The 25,262-nt window shown below is 47.5% G+C and overlaps 1 protein-coding gene across 2 annotated transcripts in view; it reads right to left on the bottom strand.

Annotated features, from left to right (window-relative positions):
• Positions 1-25,262, bottom strand: part of Exoc3 (exocyst complex component 3) — a 35,611-nt gene that overhangs the window by 506 nt on the left and 9,843 nt on the right. For both annotated transcript variants that reach the window (XM_004845109.4, XM_004845110.4), the window contains exons 3-12: positions 19,795-20,014; positions 15,227-15,908; positions 12,439-12,556; positions 11,523-11,648; positions 10,314-10,414; positions 8,652-8,762; positions 8,427-8,577; positions 6,908-7,030; positions 1,240-1,401; positions 524-651 (exon numbers count right to left, since the gene is read on the bottom strand). In XM_004845109.4, the coding sequence (XP_004845166.1) occupies positions 524-651; positions 1,240-1,401; positions 6,908-7,030; positions 8,427-8,577; positions 8,652-8,762; positions 10,314-10,414; positions 11,523-11,648; positions 12,439-12,556; positions 15,227-15,908; positions 19,795-20,014 (1,922 nt within the window). The remainder of the gene's footprint in view (positions 1-523; positions 652-1,239; positions 1,402-6,907; positions 7,031-8,426; positions 8,578-8,651; positions 8,763-10,313; positions 10,415-11,522; positions 11,649-12,438; positions 12,557-15,226; positions 15,909-19,794; positions 20,015-25,262) is intronic.

The raw sequence follows: 25,262 nt of genomic DNA, 5'->3' as shown, positions 1-25,262 counted from the left end.
CGCTTCCCCTCAGCAGAGATGAAGCAGCAAGGAGTGGGTTCAGACTGAGCTTGGCCATGCTCGTCCTTCAAGGAGGGGTAGAAGCCTGGGATAGAGTCACAAAGGCCAGGCCAAGCAAAGCCAAGCACTGTGGGCAGTGAGACAAAAGCGGCCCCTTCCCTCAGCCCAACATCAGGGACCCCAAGGTTACGAACATGGAAGGGTGTCCTGGCCATGCACGGCATATGGACTCCCTTCCTTAGGTCCTACAAGCATTGCAGGACAGAGCTTCCTAGGACCACCTGTCCAGGCTGCCCCCAGACCCCAACCCTCCCCTCCAAACTCACCACGGCCCACATGGCAGCTAGACTATGCCCCAGACACCTTTCCACTCAGACAGGTCTGCACGCACAGGAGGGCAGGCAGGACACTGCACAGAAGCCACACTGCCACCCTCACCTCCACGGCCATGGCCACCCTCTACCACACACTTAGCTCTTTCTAACTGGCTGGCAAGCGCACGAGGAAGATGTGCAGTGATTACCTGATGTCTGGATATTTGCTGACCAGAGTTGAAACCTCTAGGTAGAGTAGGGAAGGGTCTGTTAGCTTAATAACCTCTGCCACAGCGACAATCGTGTCACAGTACCCATCCACGTCTTCGCCAAACCCCTGGAAAACAGCAGAGGGGCAGCCTGCGGCTCTATTGCCTAGAGCAGGAGGATGGCTTCATCCTGACTCCCCAGTCCCCTTTCTGGCCAGTGCCCTGATTTTCTTGTGGACACCAAGACTCTGGAAGGGGGGCTACTCTAGGGCACGGCCTGACCCAGCCTTCCAATGGGCTTGGGCACCTGAAGTGAGGACCACTGGGCACAGCAGAGTGGGCCCTGGAGTCAGGTCACTGGGTAGCAACCAGGATCTCAGAACATAAGAGACAAGGGCAGAGAGTGGATAGGAAGGCAGGTATTGTGCCACAAAGCCATGGGCTGCTGCTAGAGAAATCAGAAGCCACTGCCAACAGCATGAGCCTCTTGGTAATGCACGTGTCATCCTCGGGGCCAGGTGGGCTCTGGACCCAGACCGTCCCTGACAGAGAACTAATCCTGACAGAGAACTAATCGGCTGCTGCTTCCTCCTGTGACTGGTTCCCCGCCCACCGACCTGCACATCCCAGGGTGGAAACCAAAACCCGGCCGTGCGACTACAGGATTCTGTGTCCACACAATTAGCCCTGGTGCCCTTAGCACGCCTGCAACTCACAGATGCCAGCTTCCGGAACAGGAAGCGCAGCTGCTCTGCCTCCCGGACCATCTTCTCAGCACCTTCCTTGCGCTCCTCAGGGCTCCGGAAAGAGATGCGCTTCTGCATGACAGCCCGTAGGTACTCCACTACCACGCGCCGGTGCGCCTCGGCCGTCATCCTCTGGGGAGAAACACATTCAGCTGCAGCTGTGCCGCCCTGGTGGGTGAGGATGGGCCCAATAATCCCAGTCTGAGGTGAGCAGCTGGACCACAGTGTTTCCATCAACACGGTGGGGGATTTTAGAGTGACTCTATTAAGTACCTTTGAGATGTCACTGTGAGCTTTTGGCTGCTCCCCACAACCCAGCAGGAAGGGTACCGGACACTGGCTGGGGATCCTGTGCTGATGTCTCCATTCTAGGCAGCAACAGAACTAAGTGTCCAGTGGAAGCTCACTTCCAACATCGCCTGAGTTGTTATAGGGGTGAAGTCACCCTGGGACGAGCCTCCAGCTGGCCCGAGTGACAGCCCTGTTGGGGCTGCTGACACTCCTGAGGTAGTTCTGTATCTCCTCTCCACCATCCCTGGGCATCTCAGACCACAGCCAGGCAAAGGTTCAGTGGGTGAACAGCCTGGTCCAGCCACCCGGCCTCATGGCCTGTGGGGCTCCCAGGCTCCCATGGGGAGCCCTCAAAGCAGCACCTTGCCCACCATGGGATGCAGATCTTGAGGAAGAGGAGCCAGGGAAGGTCCAGCAAGGAGGCAAACAAGGAGAGGAAACCCCTGGGCATGGGATGGCAAGGGGAAAAAGTGGAATTCATGGCAGGTAAACAAGCCAGTCGGAAGGGCTGGGCTCCCCCGACAGTTTGAGAGATCTCAACTATGCACGCACTGTGACAAGAACAGCAGCACATCAGCTCTTCCTACTGGTACCAAGCGGACCCACACACACCACCAGGCCTAAGGGTACACGTCCCACCACAGCGAGGGGACCTGAGAGGCCTTAGATATGGCAGAGGACACTAGCCCACAGCTAGAAAGCTGTGGACCGCACATAGAGCACTGGTGCGGGCAAGGGCAAAGGCCAAGGCCGCCTCAGGAGGTGGACACTGTCCCTAGAGGACCTCCTCCAGCATGGGCACGGCGGGAGGTCACAAATGCACAGAGACAGTGCCACAACAAACTCCATGTCAGCAAGTGGCACCTGTGTATCATGCTGGCACAAGACACCACACTCCAACATGGAGTGGTAGCTGCCCAGCCCAAGGCTGTCAGACAGTGACTAAGACCAACATACCAATACTTCAAAGGTTTCTTAAGAAAACCAAAAAGGGTTAACCATAGAAGAAAAGATACATTTAAGTACATTAAAAGTAAGGGCAGCTTTTCTCAAAAGAAACCATGAAGAGAAGTAGAAACTACTAATCTCCTCAGACTGCTTGACTCAGCCCACAGTGGGGGTCACACTGCACAGATTTACCCTCTGGTTCCAGAGGCAAACTTCAAGGACAGGTTGAGTGGGCTGGTTCCTCCGGGGCCTCTCCCCAGGCTGTCCTCCCAACTGCAACCTCGTCCTCACCCTCTAAGGACTCCTAAGGCCTGAAGCCTCCTCTCCCAATGGACGGGCCTCCTCACTGCTTTAGGAACACTGCCTCCCAGCACAGCCCCATTCTAGGAACAGGGGCCTGAGCTTCAACATTCTGAAGGAGACACAATTCAGCCACTCCCAGAAACAGACACAGAAGGGAAGAGGGCCAAAACACACACGGCCAGGCAGAAACTCATTTCAGAGCACAAACAAAAATCCTACAAATGAATCACAACTTTCAGATAGCCTGAACTGTGACAACACCTCACAAAAGAATTCCAAACGACCAATCAAATAGGGTGCTGGGCCCCATTAATAATGAGGGAGGTGCCCATTTAAATCATAGCAAGAGGCCTCCGGACACCACCAGTGACCACAAACAAGACACAGTGACTTGCTGCTGCCCAGAGCAGGCTCCATGCCTGGACACAGGCAGCATCTCCTGGCACTGCTGCAGTCCTGTGCCCGAGAGGGCCTTGCTGGGACACCCTGGGTGCATCCAGCACCATAGCGAGGAGGGGATGCAGAGATGCCCCGGGACCCCTTCCGCTGGTTGGACAGAATCATCTCACTGTATAAAGCTTGAAAACAGACACGACTACATTGTGTGCGTGTGTGTGTGTGTAGCATCCAGACCCTTTCACACTCTAGGCAAGCACTCTTTGCTGAGCCGCATCCCACCCACACACTCTTCTTAGAGAACACACAGGTAAACAATCACAACAAAAGGTGAGCGAACTCCTGTCCCAGAAGCCAGGACCTGGGGGAGGCAGGTACTGACCACACTGCAATCTCGATCCAGGTGCTGGTGACATGGGTGTCAGCTGAGAGTTACTCGTGATGATGACGGTCTCTGGTGCACTCACAAGAGAGCCGATCACAAGTGACCAGAGAGCACGCTGTTTGTGCTGGGAATGACAAGGAACCAGCCAGAGACATACGAAGAGTACCGACCGGAGAAGAAAGAGAAAGGCAGAGCGTCCTGAGACAGGACGAGCTGCATCCATCCACACCAAAGGAAACATCGCAGTTCCAGGGAGATTCTGCCAGGCTTCCCAGTGTAAACACCCTCCCAGACACAGCACAGGCAGACCTCCTCAGTCAGCTGTAAGGCCACTGCAACTTCAGTTACGAGCCCCAAGAAAAACCAAGACAGAAACCAGAAAGGGCACTGGACAACTAAACCCAGCAAGGTGTGAGTAGAGAGCCATCACCACCAAACTCAGAGCCACAGCCACAGCTTGAGGGACCCTGGCCAGTTCAAGGACAAAGAACTGCCACCATCTCTGCAGGTGCAGAAACAGAACTTAGCAAAGCAAAACCAGCGCGTGGCTCAATGTAAACCGAGCCTCTCACACCGGGCCTAGAAAGCGACGAGGAGGGCTCTCCACAACCTAAGGAATTGTGCTCACCAAAGCCTCGCAGCAAGCACCTGCTGTATGCCAAATGACAGGAAGCGACGTGAAGAGCAGGCAGCACCGAACACTTGGTGGCCCCTCATTTCGACTTAGGGTCCAGCAGATGTCTCTGCCCAGTATTTAAGTGGCAGAAGCTTCTGGACCCTCCATCATCCGGCGGTATTACATGAAAAGTAACAGGGCCTTGCTGAGTTCACTTCCAGCCAAGGCCACCTTGACTCCAACCAACTCTTCCCCCTCTGAGCTAAGCATTTGTTCTCTTCAGTAAAGAAATGCCGGTGGCCCTGCCTGTGACCCTTGGTATCGGCAGGCGTCCTGAGCCTGCCCGGCTCCCCTCCCTCCCTCCCTCCCTCCCTCCCTGTGATGCGTGAGCACTGGGTGTCCTTGCTGCCTTCGGTCTTTGCTGCCCAGAGCAGCGTGGATCAGCCCAAGACCCAGCTCCTTCTCTCAAGTCTGTGCTTCCGCTCTCTTCTTGTCTTTCTCAGCTTGTGTCACACTGTCTCACAGGAGACTGAGACCCACGGCAGGGGTCATCGACAATGTTCCCTGGCAGGAGTTTGTATCTGCCCGCATTTTCACAGGAAATAAACATGGACTGCACAAAGTACGGGCCACCTCAGAGGGGCACCCTTGCCAGCATGTGACGTGCCTTTGGGAGGAAGCTGCAGGACCCCAAAATGCCACATGACCACTACTTGCTGTGCCGCGCCATCTCACTCCTTGCAGAAGGCTGTGGGTTGGCTCTGGCCTCCACATCCCAACACACGCTGCGCTGACAGCAGAAACCATCCCTCCAGCGGGGGATGCCCAGCGCAAGTGCCCCACAGCATGTATGCAGGACATTTTCCACTCCACATTCAGGCAGGGAGGGAATCTGAAGGTGACCAAAGCAGAATGCAACACACGTGTATGCAAACACACACGTATACACCGGAATGCATACACATGAACACAAACATACAAGTATGTGTACAGACACAGGGGCACAATGCACATGCGCAAACACAATACATGCATACAAATCTACATGGATGTATAAATACTCCAGCACATACAACATGTGCACTTGTACATAACATACACTTAGTACCCCATGTACACAGCACACACATGTGCACACAATACATGCACAGGCATTGCACATGCACACAATACACATGGACACACAACATACCATATATATACACACAAACACATGCGCATTGCACACAATATACTCCTGTCCACATACAGCACATACGATACATGCAATGTACCCACACACCATTCATGTACATACAGCCTCTCTCTGGGCTCAAGGCCCTCCTGGGACCCAGGCAGAGGACAGATGTGACTCCACTACTAGGTGACAGCAGCCCCAGGGATTCTGCTTCCCTCAAGGTTACTCCCAGGGCCACTTCCTCTGAAGGCCCTCTGTAGCATGGGCCTAGCCCACAGGTACAGGTAGGTGGCTCATCCACATGGGGCAGTGAACACTAGACCTGCATCAGAAGCTGACACTTCAAAGGGTCTTGGATGGCCTGGGGTGGGAGAGGTGGTGACACTGGAGAGAGTATGCTGGCCCTGCTCACAAGCTGTTGAGTGGCACCTGAGGCCTCATGTCCCGGTGTCACTGAGGACCCACCAGCTGAGCCTAGACGCTGGCTCATCAGAACTGTCTGCATCTATGCTTTGGCTGAGGACTAGAGTTACAAGAACCTGGGGCTGTCTCTGCACCAGCTGCAAATACATCAAGGCCTGGAACACTTTGGCCAGAAGTTTGCTTTCACCATCCTAATAACTGGCCAGAGGCAGGGGCTGGTCCCAATGCCCCTCCATCTCTGACAGAAGCCTCCTGATGCCGTGAGTGGCCAAATTAGCTCATTCGATTTAAAGTGCCTTTCAGTGGCAAAGAACTAGAAGATCTTCCTTTAAAAATCAGGAACTGGACAAGGAAAAAGCACAAAAGGTGGAAGGATGAAGCTGGCATGCAACATCATAGGTGCAACAACTGCCCACATACAGCTCACAAAGGGGCTCAGGGACAGAGGGCTGTGGTCAATGAGGAAACTGCACAAAGTGCTGGGTGTGAGGCAGATCTCTCAAACCACTTCCCCCTGTAAACCAGAAACCAGTGGTCAGAAGCTAATCCTGAAAAGTAATACTAACACCAACAACCAAGGTGCTCAAGGCCTGGACAAAGAACAGTACAGATGTGGGGACACCACAATAGCCAGCCAAGAGTTCCCGTCCCCAGATGGTGTAGGCTCTGCATGCAGCAGGGTGATATGATATGTCCTTCCCTCTACTGGCAGCAGACTCCTGGGTGCCCACCGGGCCTGCACTACACAGCCAGGGACACTGGCCTTGGCCAGGAGCATGCTGGAGCATCTGAGAGGAGCTGCTGTTTCTCCTCACTTGCTTTTCTGGGGGTCTCTGGTGCCACCAACGTCCCTCACCCACAGAAGTCCCAGGTCTGTGGCCTGTCCTCCTCCACCCTCAGTGGAGGCTGAGTAGGTTCTGCGAAGGGCTGGAGAACACAATTGCTTCACCCAGGAGCCCCTGCCTCCTCTCTCCCATCACCAGACCACATGACACCAACACCACCTGCCTCCCCTGGGTCAGTTAGAACCACCCATGAGCTAAGCTGACAGTGAGTTCTAATGCAGATGTGAGGGAGGCTGCAGTGTGCTGTGCCTTACCTTTTTATACGGCCTTTTAATTTTGGCAAAATCATTGAAATAGTCTTCCACAGTGACACAGATGGTGTCCACAGCATTTGACCCTATCAGCCACTTCTTTGTCATTAGTTCGTTCAGATGTTGCTGAAAAGCACAGACAGGTCACAGAAATCACCACCTTGAGTGACACTATGCACATGAAACACAGATTCATACTACATACAACCTTTGTGATGAGCTTCACAAAGTAACAGGTCAGACATGCAAATAATTGTGCATGTATGCATTTTACCTTTAAAGGCAACATATATTTATTAAATATGGATACTCCATAATGTATTTACTCAGTTCTTTACTGATGGACATTTAAATATTTTTCATATTTTGCAATTTTAAATAGTACTCCAGTAAATTTGTGTATTTTTGCAAGGGAAATTAAAGTGGAACTCCTCAGTCAAAAAGTATACTAATTAGAACTCTGATAACTGTATTTCCAAACTGCCCTACAAAACTGTATCAATTCACCTCTACACAGAACACAAGAACACACGTTTTCTCTTGTGCCTTCAATATCTATTGGTGTCTGCTTTTAATTCTTGGCACATGCTAGGCAGCAAATAACTTTCAGTTTTAATTTCTGTTTCTTCAACAATCAATAAGACTGGGCTCCCTGTTTTGTATTCACGACTCTGGCATTTCTTTTTCCATGAAGAGGTCATTTATACATTTTGTTTTGGTACTGTCATTTTTACAAATTTAAAAATAATTCCAGGGCCAGGGATTTAGCTCAGTGGTTCCACTGCCTGCCTCGCAAGCTAAGGCCCCGAGTTTGATCCCCGGTACCAAAAATAAAAAAAAATTAAATAAAAATAATCCCCAAAGCAAATACTTCCTTCTTTTTTTTTTTTTAGGCCATTTTTTGAGAAAGTTTCAGGTACCTAACCTGTTCAGCACTGGACTCTTGTGAACACATGGACACTTGTGAGCCACAGCAAATGACCAAAATGACCCATTTCCAAAAGAACTGAAAGAAATGAGCCCTACTTGTTCATGAATGTTACTCTTCCATACAAGCATAAGGGATTGTCTGTACATGTGTGTGTGTTACATCATGGGATGTTACGGTTCCATATAACCATAAGGGATCCATGTTTGTACATGTGTGTGCATGTTGCATCATGGTACACTACTCCTTCATATAAGCATAAGGAATCCTTGTCTGTACATGTATATGTGTGTATTGTGTCTTTGTCCAATAGGGAGGCTGTCCAGGTGGTAGCGTGTGGGTTCCTCAACTGTACTTTGTGACGAGTTTCTACATACTTGCTCTATGTGGTAACCTACACCATGGCTGAATGTCTGATATTTACTGGGAGTCTCTACTGAGTTGTGCCTAGGGGCCTGGTATAATATGAAGCAGACAGAGGCCCTCTGCCTCTTGCTTCATATGGACACAGAGTACAGCTTAACTCATGCACAGCACCCACAGGCAGTACAGAGAGCCCTGGGCTCAGCCCTCAGGGGAAGAAGCCAGGCCCACCTCTAGGTCCAAGAAGACCTCCTCCAGCAGGCTGCTGCAGCCTTCCTTGGCAATGGTGTCTAGAATCCCATCCATACTTGGCTGGCTCAGACACATGCCTTCCTCTGCTTCATTTTTTAAGTACTTCTTCTTCAAACTGATGATTGATTCTCTGCAAGGAAACATCCTGAGTCAGGGGAGCAGCCTCATGGGTGCTGGCATTTGCCTCCTGCCCCACGAGCGTACTTAAAGGTCTGGCAGTTATTGATGATGGCGATCATGTACTGCACGTAGCAGTGCGGGTGCTGCCGGTTCCGCAGGTGCTCCTCTTTGTACAGCTGGGCCTCGTCTCTGTACCTGGGGACCATACATGTGTCAGTGGGGGGCACCATGCCTTCCCAGTGCCATGCTGACGTCAGCCTGACAGGGAGCCCACACTGCCACAACCAGACATATCTCTAAACATAAAGCATACTCATGAGTGGGCCACACTAACTGGAGAACAGAGAAGTTGACTGTTTTTCTGTGGTTTTTTTGGTACCAGGGATCGAACTCAGGTCCTTGCGCTTGCGCAGCAGGCAGTGAAACCACTGAGCTAAATCCCCGGCCCCAGAAGTTGATCATTTTAAGTGGATATTAAAGAATATGAAATAGATACCAAAACTACTTAGATTCTTGATATATCAAGAAAACAAACAACTGAGATACCACACACATTATTTTAGCTTATCTTGGAGATTCTCAACTAGAACTGGAAAGCAGAACAGTGAGCATTGTATATATTTTTAGATATTAAAAAGAGCTAACTGAAAACCGACAAAGGGAAAGAAACATTTATTTTGCCTCCGTTCAAGTGTGGTTCAGGTACCAACCAGCTGAGATTGGTCTGGGAAAGCTCCTTCTCACATAAATGAATAAGGACCTGGGCTGTAACCTATGGTGAGTGGACTGACAGGACTTGGGTCCTAAGCCTATGGATGCACTAACAGGACACATCCACACTCGGGATGTGACTCTGTGCAAGGATGGAGGAGACTCGGGACTCTGAGGCAAAGGGCACCTAAGCTGTCAGGGTAGAACCAACCAGTGTCCGCCAGGCTGCAATGTGGAGCACACCCATCAGTAAGCAAACAAGGAACTGGGCCAGTTTGGTCCCAGGGAAGATGGCAATCAGAGAACTAGCTAGGGACACCACAGGACCCTGGACACCACATCTTGCCCATCTTATCTGAAAAGGAGCCCAAAGACCGAAGGGTGGCCCTAGGTCAGCAGAGGCCTAAGAATGACAGGGAAGTCCATCTGTATGAGCTGATGGTGCCACAGTGAACAGCACAGAGCATAGGATGAGACTGCCATGATGTCCAGGCAGCAGAAAGGAAGGACAGGAGGGGCAGAGGACAGCAGGTCAGGCGAGGACAGTGGGCAAGAGGTTGTTTTGGGGTGAACATATTTTTTATACCATTCTTTCTCTTCTGTCTAGGTCTGAAAACCTTCATTACAAACAATCCAGAGGGAAAGGTCCACTGGGGCAGTCCCCCCACTCCCTGTCTGAGTCTGCCAAGAGGGCCCTCCCCTGGGAAGTGACTATTCTCCTGAGGGCTCGCCTCCCACCCCAGGAAGTTCTGGTGCTCACAGACAACTGTCCAGAGCAGCCAGCAACCTCCACATGGCCAGCATTTCTGACTGCACTGCCAAGGACTTCACAGCACCTCAGATCAGGGATCCCAAAGGGAATGGTGTAGTCCACTCAAAGGGACCCATCTGCATTTCTAAACAAAACAGGGGGACTCTCCAGGCTTATGTTTTAAAAACAGCACATTAGCATCAACACATTTTTGCTATTAATTATTAAGAACATAATTTCTAAGAACATAATTTCTAAATTATTACAATGGTAAAAATACATACCTACTTAGAAAAGAATTCATTTGCTGAAGACACAAAACCAGTACCTTTGATTTCAAATCTTCACTTATCTGAGCAGCAACTTGCAGATTCTGTTCAAACATCTGAAAGTTGAAGAACTTATAAATGCTGACACAATCTCACAAGAATACACATAGTTCAGGTTCCTCATTAATGAAACCCTGCCTGCTAACTGGGAATTATAAGTCCAAATTCCAAGAAAAAAGTGAAACTAGCTGAAAAATAAGAGGGTCAGTGAAATAAGCACTTTCCTCAGTGGGTAAGAATCCAGGGACACGATGTCCAGTCACCCACTGATGAGTTTCTACCAAGGGCTGCCCATTCTCTCAACGCATCCCTGATGCTAAGGTGAGGGAGGGTGGGAAGGGGATGGGCCTAGACCCCATGGGTGTCAGAGGCTGGGCTGGAAGTGGGTGATCTGAGCACCCAGCCTGCTCCTCAAAGTATTCATGACCAGCCACTGCCAAGGGCTTCAGGATGTGGCTTTCTAAGAATCAGGAGGCAGGCACACTGGAGCTGGAGGAGCCAGGACCCAGGAGACAGGGAAGGGTGGCACAGCCTAGCCCCCGGGTGCTGGTGGCAGGGTGTCAGAAAGGTGCAGAAAGGTGCAGGCCCCCTTTGCTGAGGAACGACACTGTCCTGCACACACCCACTGGCCTTGCCGTGCCTGCCTGGAGGCTCCCACCCTTGGCAGTGCTACGCAGAGCAGGAGAGAGGGGGGCACAGCAGGGGCAGGTGTAAAGGAGAGCCGGACCCTAGCACTCCGTCTAGTTAGTGTACAGGGAAGCCCTTCAACACGCTATGGGATCCCCCAGATTCTCCAGATGGAACTCAATTACACAGCATTCTGAAGGCAGATCTTGGCCATTTACAACAGGAGGAAATGTCAAAGAAGCAAACTCAGAATGGCAGAGTCATGCATAACCTATATATATGGAAGCAGGTCCCAGTTCAAACCCAAAGACTTCTTTGGGAAACTGAAGTGACCATAGGCAAAACTACTTGGTAAACAGAATCCTGGATCCTCAGTTTCTTCAACCCAGGAGAAACAGATGGCAAGAGAGCGAAACAGAAGGTTCTCATCAACTTTATGTCTACAAATGAAGAGTAAAGCATCTGTGGGCCTCAGTGAAACCAACAGATCCAACCAACCACCCAGGAGGTGACACCATGGGGGTCCAGAGCTCCTACCTGGAAGACAATGGCAGGCAGCGTTGTCTGGTAGTACCCATCCTGGTCGCCTTCCGGCTCCGTTTCTTTGCTCCAGTCCTTCTTATCCGTTTCCAGTGCTTTCCGCAGCCAGGCAATAATATTGGACTAGAGGTGTGGCACCATGAAGAAGAGAAAGGAGGACAGGCACTGCGTTATGCCCAACGCTCTTGCTACAGTGGCACATGCTGTCCAACCAGACGCACTGTAGCACACTGATACTTGCTCTCATGAGGAGGTGGGCAGGGCCCATACTAGACTCCAGGGACGTGGGACAAAACCCTCCCTGCAGGCAAAAGGGGAGAACGGACAGAAGGCCCTGTGGATGGCTAAGATGATGGGTGATGCAGCTGGACTAGTCAGATGCTCAGAGAGCAAGGCAGACAGCTGTGTGGCCAGGCCCAGGCCACCCAAGATAGACAATGCAGCCCATCAGCTCAGCCCCAACAGAAAACAATTCTCCAGCCCCCAGGGAGCCTCATGTGCAGGCCAGAACGCCACAGGGTCACTAGAGAGACACGCTGACCTTCCATCTTAATGAGACTGCCTGGTGATCACAAAACTGCGAACAGACCGGCCTCCCATGCCCCAAACTGTCAAACCCCCCTTCCTGGGGCTCAGTGTAAGAGCTCGGCAGGCAGCAGAACACAAGATCTGGACACCAGGGCCACACAAGCTGGCTCCCCCACCCTAGGAACTGCTGCTGCTGCGAACAGACGCCCAGACAGGCGCAGGCCCACAACCCCCTCTAACTGCAGACCCATGTGCCAAGTCCCCGAAACAGAGCCAGACAACTGCAGAGGCTGGCCCAGATGTCCCTAGGCCTTCTCTCCATAGCCCTGGCCATGCCCACTGTCCTACAGTCCCTGTCCCTGTGCAGTTCAGTGGCTCTACTCACAGTGAGCGTGGACATGTACGTGTCGAGCAGCTCAGAGACCACGCTAGGAGAGAGTAAAGGCTCCAGGGCATTGACGTCTACTTCTGGGGCCAGTTCCATGTTCCCCATCATCTCCACACTACAGTGAAAACCAGGTGTAAGTGGTGAACCTCAGGAAGAACAGTCTCAGGTAAGGTGATTTACGTGCAGATGTCCAATCCCCTTGGAAAACACTAGGCCAACATTCTACAACTCAGGCCCTCATCATGCAGTGTGCTGGCTGAGGGCTTGAGGGTCTTGGGGCCCCGGTGAAGTCACCTCATTGGCCAGGTGACCATGTGTGTCACCTTGACACTGGCCTTGTCCCTCTGTGCCAGTGGCTCAAATGCAGGTAAGAGTCATGATGCTGAGGCCCATCTGTCAAAGTCCCTGCATCTCTAGGGTCTCTCAAAAGCAGGAGGTACTGCTAGTCAGGCTTTATTAAGACCATACCCTGGGGAACGTGCCCCTGCAGTCACCATCACAACTCTGCAGAAGGATGCAGACCAGCATTATTCAAGGAAAATGGGTCAGCAAAAAAGCAAAGCTACATTCAGTCTACCATGCAGAAGGAAGGGAAATGTGAAGTAAGTTTCAGGGCAAAAATTTTCATGGGAAACAATGTCTGTGATTGTGGTTAGCTTCTTACAAAGTCTACAGAGTTTCACTGGGCAAGGTGGCCTTTATCTATAATCCCAGCTACTAGGGAGGCTAGGGCAAGAGGACTGCAAGTCTGAAGCCAGCCTGGGAAACTGAGGCTGGGGGTTCAGTTTAAAGGCCATAGATTCAATCCCAAGTTCCAAGAAGGAAAAGGTAGAGGAGGAAGAGGAAGAGACAATGACCATGTCTAGGGGTTGATTGCTCAGAAAACTCACATAGTACATTCTCTAAAAATGAATTTAGAATAACACTGAACAATATTATTACTAGCTAGTCAACCTTTAATATCCAAGGCCAGGCTTGGTAGTACATGCCTATAATTCAAACACTCTGGGAAGCTGAAGCAGGAGGATGGCAAGTTTGAGCCACACTGGGCAACTTAAACACTTAGCGTGATCTTGCCTCAAAATAAAAAATAAAAAAGACTGGAGCTTTAGTTCAATGAGAAGGCTCTGGAGTCGAGTCCAAATTCACATATATACCCCCCCCACACACACACACAGAAATCCAAGATATTCTACAAGTATTCAAGAACAACTCATTGAACCTCAGCATTTCTGTGCCAAGAAGCTCCATTCAGTGTGTAAGGAATTCCAGGGAGCAGTACAGATTCTCTGGAGACAGCCCAGCTTGAGGGACACACGTGGCAGAGAGCAAGGCTTGAGGGAACACATGTGGAATAGAGCCTGGATTAGGAACACACATGGGAGAGAGCCCGGACTGAGGGACTGTGTGGTCAGTACAAACAGACCTCCCAATGACAAGAAACCCTCACAGTGTGGCAGAGAAGTTATAACCCCAAGACACAGAACTGCACAAGCCTCACATATGCACTCCTCACTCTCCAGGGTTCAGAACTGGCACCAGGACCCAGGGCCTGGCCTTGAATCCTGCTCCCTACTTGCTCATGTACCCACGGAGATAGGTGATCATGGTTATCTCCCACCTCTGGTGGCTGTTAACACACACAACACACTGTACACTGCATTCCAGAGCACACACTAAGGTTAAGCTAAGAAACAAGGACCACTCTTCCTGATTTTGTTTCAAATTTTCTTTCTATCTTTCTGTATTAAAATGTATAAATTCTACTATAAGCAGTTACAAATAAATTACAAAACCACAAAAAATAATAAACCTCACTGCTAAGAAAAGGTTACTTTGTCTCATCACAGCAGCAGCAAGATGTGAAAAACATCACAAAAAAATTAGATTGTAGGGCCAGGGATGTAGCTCAGTGGTGCTGCACCTGCCTGGCAAGTGCAAGTCCTAAGTTCGATCCCCAATTCACCCCCAAAAAATTAGATGGTATTACTTAATACTGTTTCCTATTCACAGAACAATGCAAAGTTAGGTTATATTCCAACTACCTAATGTTACAGAATTTCAGCAGACCCTATCACTGGCTCAATTTTCAAATACTATGATACGAAGTGGCTCATGTTCCCTCATATGAAGGAACAAAATCTGATGCTAAAATGCAAAAGGACTACTGATTCTTCTGGAATTGTATTTACTTGTAATTGTCTTGTTTACGCATGAGCTGGCTCTCAGGTCCCTCTGTTGCCCAGGATCATCTCTTAGCTGCTCGGTCCAAGCATTCCTCTTGCCTCAGCCTCCTGAGTGCTGGGACTACAGGTACTGCTTCCCTGCACCTGGCTTGGAGCTCCTGACTTTGGAAAGGCTAACTGCCATGGGGAACTGGTAAGGAGAGTCAAAGCTGGCGGTCTCCTCATCAGCCCGGGGATGAGGTGAAGGTCACAGTACCTCCTGGAACCACATGCGCCCACCTGCAGAACAGGGAACACACACCTGCCACAGGGGATCATGCTGAAGAACCAAGTCCACAAACAGAAACAGCCTGACACAAAGTGCACACTCACAGGGCTCGAGGCGGAGAGCAGAGACACCACCACACCATCATCCAAACAAGGCCATGTCCAAACCAAAGCCTGGGCCTGACCTCCAGGTAAGTCCCCAACCAGTGGACGAGAACTATCTCCACAAACCAGAAAGCAAGGCCCACAGCTAGACTCAGGAGGCTGTGTGCAAACTGCCTATCAGTACGTTTGTGCGGTGGTTTCCACATAAAGAAGCATTCAGGATCTACCTCGTGTACGTGTTCAAGACCCATGTCAGTAAGCTCACGATCTCGTTGGCCTCCAGGTCCTCTGATGCTAGGTCCTGCATTCTTGTGCTCAGGGCCTGGTGGTACATGCTCAGGAGGTTTTTAAAGATCTCGTAATGTGGAGGGAAGCACTGAACCATCAGGTTTTTGGCAATGATGAGGTCATCCAGGACATACTTCCTTATGATTTCCAGGTGGCGCACAAGCCACATCTTGTCAGACTCCCTGGTATCTGCCTGTGTGCCCTCGATTCTAGTTGTCACGGTTCTGTCCAAGATGGAAAACATTTTCTCTTTCCAATTTTTGGGCCTCCCAGGAGGAACAAAGCCAGTTTGTTTTTTTCGGTCAAGTATACGCCTGTCAATTTTTTCCTCCCTTTCAATGATCCTGACCACAGAGACCAGCAAGGTGGGATCTCGGCGGACAGTGACCAGTGACCTCTGCAGCACCATCCACAGCTGCTTGGCCAGCTCATCAGAGAGCCCCTGTGTGCTGCCGAAGTAGCCGTGGATAAGGGTCATGTCTCGAGTGTTCCCACTGTCCATGCGGTACTGCTCACACATCAGTCCATCCCGAGAGCACTCCAAGTCCATCAGCTTCCGGTGTGCTTGCAGGAGAGCCCCTTGCTCGATCAGGTCCTGGGTCTCCCTCACAATCTCAGGCACTGCAGAAAAGGGACAAATCGGTACCATTAAAAAACACATCAGAGCCGGGAATTTAGCTCAGTGGTTTTGCCGCCTGCTGTGCAAGCACAGAGACCGGAGTTCAATCCCTAGTACCAAAAAAAAAAAAAAAAAAAAAAAAAAAACCCACATCAAAGGCTGTGTGTGAATTCTGGGAGACACCAAGCCTCTGTCTCCCTGACCATCTGCACTGGTGGAATCCATCTGGTGTGACTGTGTTGAACTCTAGAGTCTATTAAAGGCTGGCAACTCTCAGAGAAAGGCTTGGATCATAAATAGGGCTAATTCTGGTCAATACTAGCCCTCTGTACAGTACCCACTGCCCACCTCCACCACCACCCTGTGGCAAGCAGTTTTGTGATGCTCCTACAGCAGCTTGTGCCAGCTCTCAGGAGCCAGCGTGTGTTAAAAAGAACCCTGTCCTCCAAAGACAGGATGGGAGATCTGACTCCAGGGTCAGCACATTACTAGACTGAAATGCCCAATTTCCAAGTAAAAAAATCACAAGACATACTAAAAAGAAGAAAATGCTCCAGTTCAAAGGTAAAAAAAAAAAAAATCAAAGAAAACATCTCTGAAAAAGACCTGTTAGAAGTCTACCAGACTTTAAAACTACTTTTTAAAGATCCTCAAGGACTAAAGTGAGTTATGGAGAAAGTAAACAATACAATGCATAAACAAAAATGGGGACAGCCATAAAGAGATAGGGAACCTAAAAAGAAACCAAAAAGAAACTCTGGAAATGACAATACAACATCTGAAATGAAAAGTAGGGTTCAGAGCAGATTTGAGGAGGCTGGAGAAAGAAACAGAGACCATGAGGGGAAAACAACAGAAATTATCATGCATCAGGAATAGAAAGAAAAATGAAGAAAAGTGAACAGAGCCCACGAGTCCTTGTGGACCCACGAAGCAGACCAACAGACTGTGTGAGAGCTCCAGAGGAGAAGAGAGAATATTTGAAAGAATAATGGCTGGAAACTTCCAGGTCTGATGAAAGACATAAATATATTAAATATCCAGGAAGCTAAATGACCTCCCAAATGGGGCAAGCAAAGAGACAGACCCACATCAAGACACTATAGGGACCAGGGATTTAGCTCAATGGTTCTGCTGCCCACCTCGCAAGCGCAAGGTCCTGAGTTCGATCCCCGGTACCAAAAAAAAAAAAAGACACCATAAAATCAAACTTCTGCAAGACAAAGAGGAAATTCTGAAAGCAGTAAGAGAGAAGCAACTCATCATATACAAGGGCTCCTATGTACAGTAATATCTCTACACTTCTCATCAGGAAATTTGAAAGCCAGAAAGCAGAGGGCTAATGTAAAAAAGTGAAAAAGTCACTAAGAATCTTATACCTGCAAAACTTCCACCTAGAAAGAAGGGAGGGCTGAGAGTAGAGCTCAGTGGAAACCAGTCCGCCTAATATGCTCCCCACTGGGGAGCAGGAGACAAAAATCAGTGAGAGAGAAATTAAGACATTCCCAAATAACTGAAAGCTTGGAATAATGGGGGGAAATATATATATATATATATATAAATAAAATCTGACAGAAGTTAAGGCAGAAGGAGTTCTATGATAATATCTGGGGACTTCAATGCCACCTCTCAATAACAGATGGGACAGGCCAGGCATGGTGGCCCATGCCTGCGATCCCAGCATTCCCAGCATTCGGGAGGATCACTGTAAGCTCGAGGCCAGCCTGGATTACATAGCGAGTTCAAGGCCAGCCTCAACTACACAGTAAGACGCTGTCTCAAAACAAACATACAAAAAAACCCCAAATAAATAATGGATGGGACAGGTAAGCAGAAGGTAAGCAGGAAAACAGAGGACTTAGCAACTCAACAAACAATCCCACCTAAACCTAAACATGACATACAGGAGCAGCACCAAGACAGCAACACACCTTTCACAATCAGGCATTCTTCAGGACAGATTACATTTACATCACAAATTAAGTCTCAGAGTTTTTAAAAAGACAAATATACAAAGTATCTTCTCCAAATAAAACTTGAAATTAAAAAACAGTAATAGAAGGAAACCTGAAAAATCCACAAATTTGTGGAAATTAAACAACACTCTCAATAGGGCAAACAAATCCTGAGGAAAATTTAAAGATGAGTAAGAATGAAAATGAACGTGGGTGTAGCAGTGCACATCTGCAATCCCAGCATTCGGAGGGAGGAGGGAGGGAGGAGGGAGCATAAGGCAGGAGGATCTCAGCAAGGCCAGCCTGGGCTACATGGCAAGACCCTGTCTCAAAAAAAACCAAAACCAAAACAATAAAACAAACAAACAATGAAAATGAAAATGTAACATACCAAAACTTAAGGGATGCAGTAAAAAGCAGTGTTAAAATATGAAATGTTTATCTAGAAATGCTTTCATTAAAAAAAGATCTCAAGTCCAGGTCCTGAGTTTGATCCCCAGTACCAAAAAAAAAAGATCTCAAGGGGACGGTGATTTAGCTCAGTGGTGTTGCCGCCTGCCTAGCAACACAAGATCCAGAGTTTGATTCCCAGTACCGGAAAAAAAAAAGATTTCAAACCAACAATCTAATTTTACAACTTAAGGAGTTTTTAAAGGAGTGCCGTTTTATGCCAGAAGGAAGGAAATAATAAAGATTAGGGTAAGATAAACAAAACAGAGAACACAAAGGCAATTAAGAAAATCAAAATCAATGGAGAAAAGTGGGTTCTTTGAAAAGATCAATGAAATTGGCAAACCTTACTTTAGACGGACCAAGGGAAAAAATAGGGAAAGTCAAATTAATAAAATCAAAGTTGAAAATGGGAATATAACTATCTTCAGAAACTAAAAAACTGTAAGACACTACACTGAAAACTTGTTACACCAACAGACTGGAAAACGCAGGCGCAATAGACAAGTTTCCAGAAACACAAAGCCTACCAAGACTGAACCACAAATAAACAGAAAACTTGAATAGATCCACAGTTAGTAAGGAAACTGAATCAGTAATCAACAATCTCCCTACAAAAAAAAAGCCAGATAGGGTCGGGGATTTAGCTCAGTGCCATAGTGCCTGCCTGGCAAGCACAAGGTCCTGAGTTTGATCCCTGGTACCAAAAAACAAGAAAAGAAAAGCCAGACTGTATCTGTTGGACCCATTGGTAAATTCACTGAACATTCAGAGAGCTAACATCAATCCTTCTCAAACTGTCCCAGACTCCAGAGGAGGGAACACTTCCTGACTTGTGCTGTGAGGCCACCAAGCAGGGACAGCCGACACTGCCTGATGATGGGCTCTGGAGCACCCGCATCCCACTAGCTGGGGTTAGACAGATGGACTCTGGAAGTGCCAGTCCTCCACCTCCTTTCCCCGCTGGGTTCACTCCAGTCCACAGAGACTGAGACCACCCTGCCCCACCTGCGCTGTGTTCCCCACACCCACTTTCCCCAGCTTGAGGCCGGTGCTCTCCAAACCCTGTGCCTCAGGTTGGTCTCTCACCCCCACCTCTGTCCACTCCCCCAGGCCGCAGGCTCTCCAGGGGATGTGTGTGTGACTGCCTCTCTGCTGTTCCACTCATCCACAGCCACCTCTTTCCACCAGCACTGGCTTGGCTGTCCACTTCTGGGCTCTGTCCTGATACAGAACTACATGGTCCCACTGGCCTGCACCTCCCTAACATCTTGTCCACTCACATGCAGAGAAGCAGCTAAGTAGGCAGGAAGCAAGCTTATCCTCCACTCCAGGACAGCCTAAGACATGCACTGCACAAAAGTGCTGGATTTTCCTCTATAATACCTACACCGCTCCCCATGTCTGGAGGAAAAACAAGTGTGAACCATGGGAAGGTGCCATTCAGTGTTCTGGCAGCCCCCAGCCTGCAGTCTGCGCTCACCTGAGAAGATGTTCTTGAGGTTCTCCACAGCTGCGGCCAGCTGGCTGTGCTGAACGACGGCATCCTTCACATCTTTGAGGCTCTCAATGGTATTGATGCTTTGCCTCCAATCCTTGCTGACATCAGCCAGTGACTGCTGGATGTCTTTGACATCATTGAGAGCATTGTGGAGCTGGCTTAGGCCCGTACGCACCCCGTCCAGCTGTGACTGGATTGCAGCCTAAGGGGAGACACCATGCAGGTAAGCAAAGCTTGTGACAGCCACACACTGTCTCCTGAGGAACAAACCTTCCCCAGGAGGATCAAGTTCAGAAAGAACAATCTGAGAAGCAAGAAACAGTATCAGAAAAAAGAATAAACTTAAGAAGGATTTACTTGACTCCTGTGGTAACTTTTTCTTTTACTGCTGCCTGGGAACAGAACAATTACGCATTTTAAAGCTTCAATATGCTCCATGAACACGTGGCCCCACAGCCCCGCTGAATCCAAGGTCAGGCCCATGACCAACTCCACACCCATGGATTCTGTGCCCTGGCAATGGCTACTGCCAACTCTGAGCCAGCTCTGTGTTTTGTTTCCCCTCTGCATGGAGCTGCAGAACTGCAACCAACCCACGGACCTGATTTTGGACGAGGCCAAAGTCCAGAATAGAAGATTCTCATCAGATTCCACCTAATTTCTCTTGGGACATTGGAACTACTTCATTGTTACAAACAGTTCTGATAAGCACAGAGCCACAGACATGACTACCAAACAGACCTCATCAAAGAAGAGATGGACCGCCCTGCTGCCCCTGGGCCCCTAGAGCTTGCCACCAGACCACGCCGCACTGGCCACACGGTATCTGAATCCATGGGGGATGGGGGGTGGGGGGTGGGTGGGTAAAGGCCATGGTTATGAGCTCCAGAAGATAGACCAGAAGTGAACAACAGAGAGAGGCCTCTCTGAGGCTCCTCGATGAAAACTGAAGCCCACTAGGAAAGTGAAGAAAATCTCTACAATAAAGGCACACTGGACCACCATGGTTGGTAAGTTGGTGGGATCAGCACCTCCCATAGGAATTTGGACTCGCTCTGGGGGAAGGGCAGCTGAAACTTGCAGTAAAACCTTGCAGAGTTCAATCCTGCAAGAGGTCAGGGACCTCAACTTGGGCCTTATAGCTAGAAATCAGCCTGAATCTCAGTGGACTACAGCTGGCTTGCTAAGACTAATTGACTTAGATCTGCAAACTGCTGCCCATGTTGTCTACCGAGACAGCAGAGACATAACCTGAAAGAGGCTCAAGTCAAGAAGAGCCTGCAGTGAAGTATTTCAAGCCCTGAAAGAAAATAACCTCCAACCTAGACTGTTGTATCCTATAAAATTACTTTCAAAATTGATGGGGAAATTAGATACTTCCATGACAAAGAATACCAAACCAACACTCCAAACAATTCTAAACAATATCCTAGAAAAAGAAAATGAGGTTCACAACTCTATGAGGTCCAACAGAATGAAGCTATCAGTCATGGCAAGAAACTAAAAGGAAAGGGGGAAAAATAAAAAATAGAAGAGCCATCATGTTCTGGTACACTCAATGATAAATGTAAATGTCTTTTATACCTAAAATGTACCAATAAATATATATATTTTTTTTAAAAAGTGAAAAAAAAATAGAAGAGCCAACAACAGGAAAATATCATGACAAGGATGTCAATACATATCAATTATAACCACCAAAAGAAATAAATGGATTAAGAAGCAAAATCCAACAATATGCTGTATACAAAAAATATACTTAATTCAAAAAAAATTCATGGACTGAAAGTAAAAGGATGGAAAACAGTCCTCCATGCGACAGGAACCTGGAAAACTGGGGAAGCAATTCCTTTCACAATAGATCCAAAACAATAAATATCTAGGAATCAATCTAACAAAGGAAGAAAAAGACCTCTGCACTGAAAACTAGAGTACTCTGAAAAAAGTGATTGAAGAGGACATCAGAAAATGGAAGGATGTCCCTTGCTCCTGGGTGGGAACAACCACTATAGTAAAAATGGCCATACTTCCAAAGCTTCTATATAGATTCAATGCAATCCCAATTGAAATCCTAACAGTATATTTCACGGAACTAGAGAAAACAATCCAAAAATTCATTTGGAACCAGAAGAGAACTAGAATGGCAAAAGTAATTCCAAGCAACAAAGATCTGACAGGGGGTATCACAATCCCCAACATGAAACTATATACTACAAAGCCAATGTGATAAAAACAGCATGGTACTGGCAAAGAAACAGACCCGAGGATCAGTGGAATAGATCAGAAGATGCAGAAACAACTCCAGACACACTCAGCCACCTCATCTGTGACAAAGGAGCCAAACACCCTCACTAGAGGAAAGATAGCCTCTTTAATAAATGGTGCTGGAAAAACTGGATTTCAACCTGCCACAGATTAAAACAAGACCCATACCTATCACCATGCACTAAACTAAAACTGAAGTGGATCAAAGATCTAAATATTAAAACAGAAACACTAAACTTTCTGGAAGATAGGTTGAAGACATTGGCATAGGAAAAGACTTTATGAACAAAACCTCAGTAGCATGGGAACTAGCACAGAGAATCAACAACTGAAATCTCATCCTATTAAAAAGCTTCTGCACTGCAAGAGAAACCACCAACAGAGCTAAAAGACAATCTACAATGCAGGAAAAAAATTTTTACTAGCTGTTCCTCAGACAAAGGAGTACTATCTAGAATATATAAAGAACTTAAAAAATCAGCCCCACCCCAAATTTAAAGACCTAATTCAAAAATGGGCACCTGAAATGAGCAGACATTTCTCAGACAAAGAAAAGCACCAAATAAACATACAAAAAAATGTTCAACATCACTGGTCATCCAAGAGAGGCAGATGAAAACAACCCTGAGATTCCACCTCACTCCAAAAAGAATGGCTGCTGTTAAGACATCAACTAATAACAAATGCTGGTGGGGCTGTGGGGAGAAAGGAACCCTGCTCCATGGTTGGTGGGAGTGCAGACTGGCGCAACGACTGTGGCAAGCAACATGGAGATGCCTCAAAGAACCAGGATTAGAGGTCTCATTTGACTTAGCTATTTCCCTGCTGGGTATCTTCCCAAAAGAATTAAAAGAATCAGAAGGGTGGAGGGGGTGAAGGGAGGGCAGAGGAATGGGGAAAAAATAAGAACCAAGATACATCACGTGAGGATACAAAATCTCATTGATGAATGTAACTGTATTGTATGCCTAAAATGCACCAATAAACTTAATTTTTAAAAAATCGTGCCATAGTAATATATGTGCACCCATGTTTATAGCGGCACAGTTTGTAATAGCTAAAGCTTGGAAACAGCCCAAATGCCCATCAACTGGAAACTAACTACTCAGCCATAAAGAATGAGAAACTAGTCATTTACAGCTAAACAGATGCACATCGAGGCCATACTCTTCAGTGAAATAAATTAGACATGTAAATACTGAATAGTTTCTCTGGTGTGAGAAACTGAAAGTATAAATAAGAATCAAAATGAGGGCCAGGGATTTAGTCAGTGGTGACACCACCTGCCTTTCAAAAGGTCATGAGTTCAATCCCCAGGACCTAAATAAATAGAAATATCCCAGCCAAATTCTTCTTAAAAAAAAAAAAAGAAAATGTATAACAGATAATGTGAAACAGGAAGAAAAGGTCTAAAGGGGAGGAGGAAGTGGGAGGAGTAGGGGAAAGGAAAGAAGGGAAGGGAAAAAATATGAGAAAAGAACAAAATGGAAACAAAGTCTTTGTAAATAGGAAAGGGTGGAAGGGTTGAAGGGAGGGCAGGGGAATGGGGAAAAAAATAAGAACCAAGATACATCATGTAAAGGTACAACTTCCCAATGATGAATGTCATCATATTGTACACCTAAAATGTACCGATAAACTTAGTGGAAAAAAAAAAAAAAAGAGAATCAATGCCCAGTAGAAGTAAGCCTAGAAGAGTAGGCTGCTTCAGGAAGAAGTAACAGATGGGCCAGTAGTGCTAGCCCCCCAAAAAACACACGTTAGGGCTGGGGATTTAGCTCACTGGCACCGCACCAGCCTCGCAAGCACAAGGTCCTGAGTTCAATCCCTGGTACAGGAAAAAAGAAAGAAAAACACACGTTGGTGTAAAACAAAACAAGTACGGGGCTTTACTCTAATGGTGACTACTTCATGGTAGGATAAGAGTTGGAGAAAATAAGCAGTACAGCACCCACCATATTTTGAGTGAGTTTAATCAGGTGCCATTTTGGGAAGGGGTTGATCATGTGGGACTGAGCCACAGAACACCTATACTACAGCTTCACTCCAGGACTGAAGTTATTACCCTACCACAGTGACTGGGTGATAGTCAGCCATGGGAGACAGACTAAGAGGGTGAGGGCTAGACACAGATTTCCAGATATCCCCTGAGAAGTTCAAGCTCAGGGCAAGAAAGGACACTGGGCCTCCATTCTGTGGTGGGAGGTCTGCTTCAGGGGGTCTGGGTGGGACAGTTGCCATAGACTGGGGCTTACTACAAGGGGCCTCTCAAACAGAGAGATCACCACACAGACCCACAGGATTTAAGAGGGCAGAGAGGAATGTGATTTTCTGGATTCCAAAGACCACAGGTTCTGGAAGAACAATATCCACTCTGAAATACATAGGAATTTTTTTTCTCTTCTTTTGACCCAATTTTTTCTTTTTCTTCTAATGGGCTGTTTTGTGTTTTTTGGTGGTGTTTGTAGTTTTATCTTCCATTTTCTTTTTCTCTCCTTTATTATTATTTTGTTTATTCATTTGATTAGGTTCTTTTTTCCCTACTTTCTTCTTGCTTTCTTTCAATTTGTTCCCTTATTTTTTCCTTTTTTCCCTCTAGTTTTCTATTTATTATTTAACCTTTTCCTTGTTGTTGTTTTTCTGTTACTTTTAACTAACACTACTAATTTCCTTTTGCTCCTAAATAAGATCCTTTATCTCAATTTTATCACCTTCATCCATGTTCCTTGCTTAACTTTTCAAATTCTACTTTTTTCATGCTCATATTCCTCACAACCTCTATCTTTACTTGTATAATCATTAAGCTTTATGACTGTAGATAGTTAACTATTTCTTACTATGATTAATCACTGTTCTACTGTTAAATGGGGATAAAGCTGTTCTACTGAATAGATATTTACTGTATATCAATATCTGGTTTGTCTTAGATTTTATATTACAACTACAGATCTCTTTTGTAACGTTGAGGGTAGTATATTATTGCTTCTTAGGATTTGTCAATATCTATACTTGATGCTGCTGCTGTTGCTGATTTTACCACTTTTGCTAAGGTGATGTAGTTGTTGCTATCAATTGGTTTTCTCTATATGCTAATATCTGGATTGCTCAGGCATCACAAATAATAACCTATTCCCAAAGAACTGGGTACTGGACCAAATAGGCTGGAACCTCCCCTCTCAAATAAA

The sequence above is a fragment of the Heterocephalus glaber genome, unplaced genomic scaffold (genome assembly GCF_053883595.1).
Source record: "Heterocephalus glaber isolate CG9 unplaced genomic scaffold, H.glaber_assembly_v1.0 deba00001537, whole genome shotgun sequence".
NCBI lineage: Eukaryota > Metazoa > Chordata > Mammalia > Rodentia > Bathyergidae > Heterocephalus > Heterocephalus glaber.
Note: the sequence above shows the minus strand (reverse complement) of the source record. Positions and strands in the feature narration are given on the sequence as shown.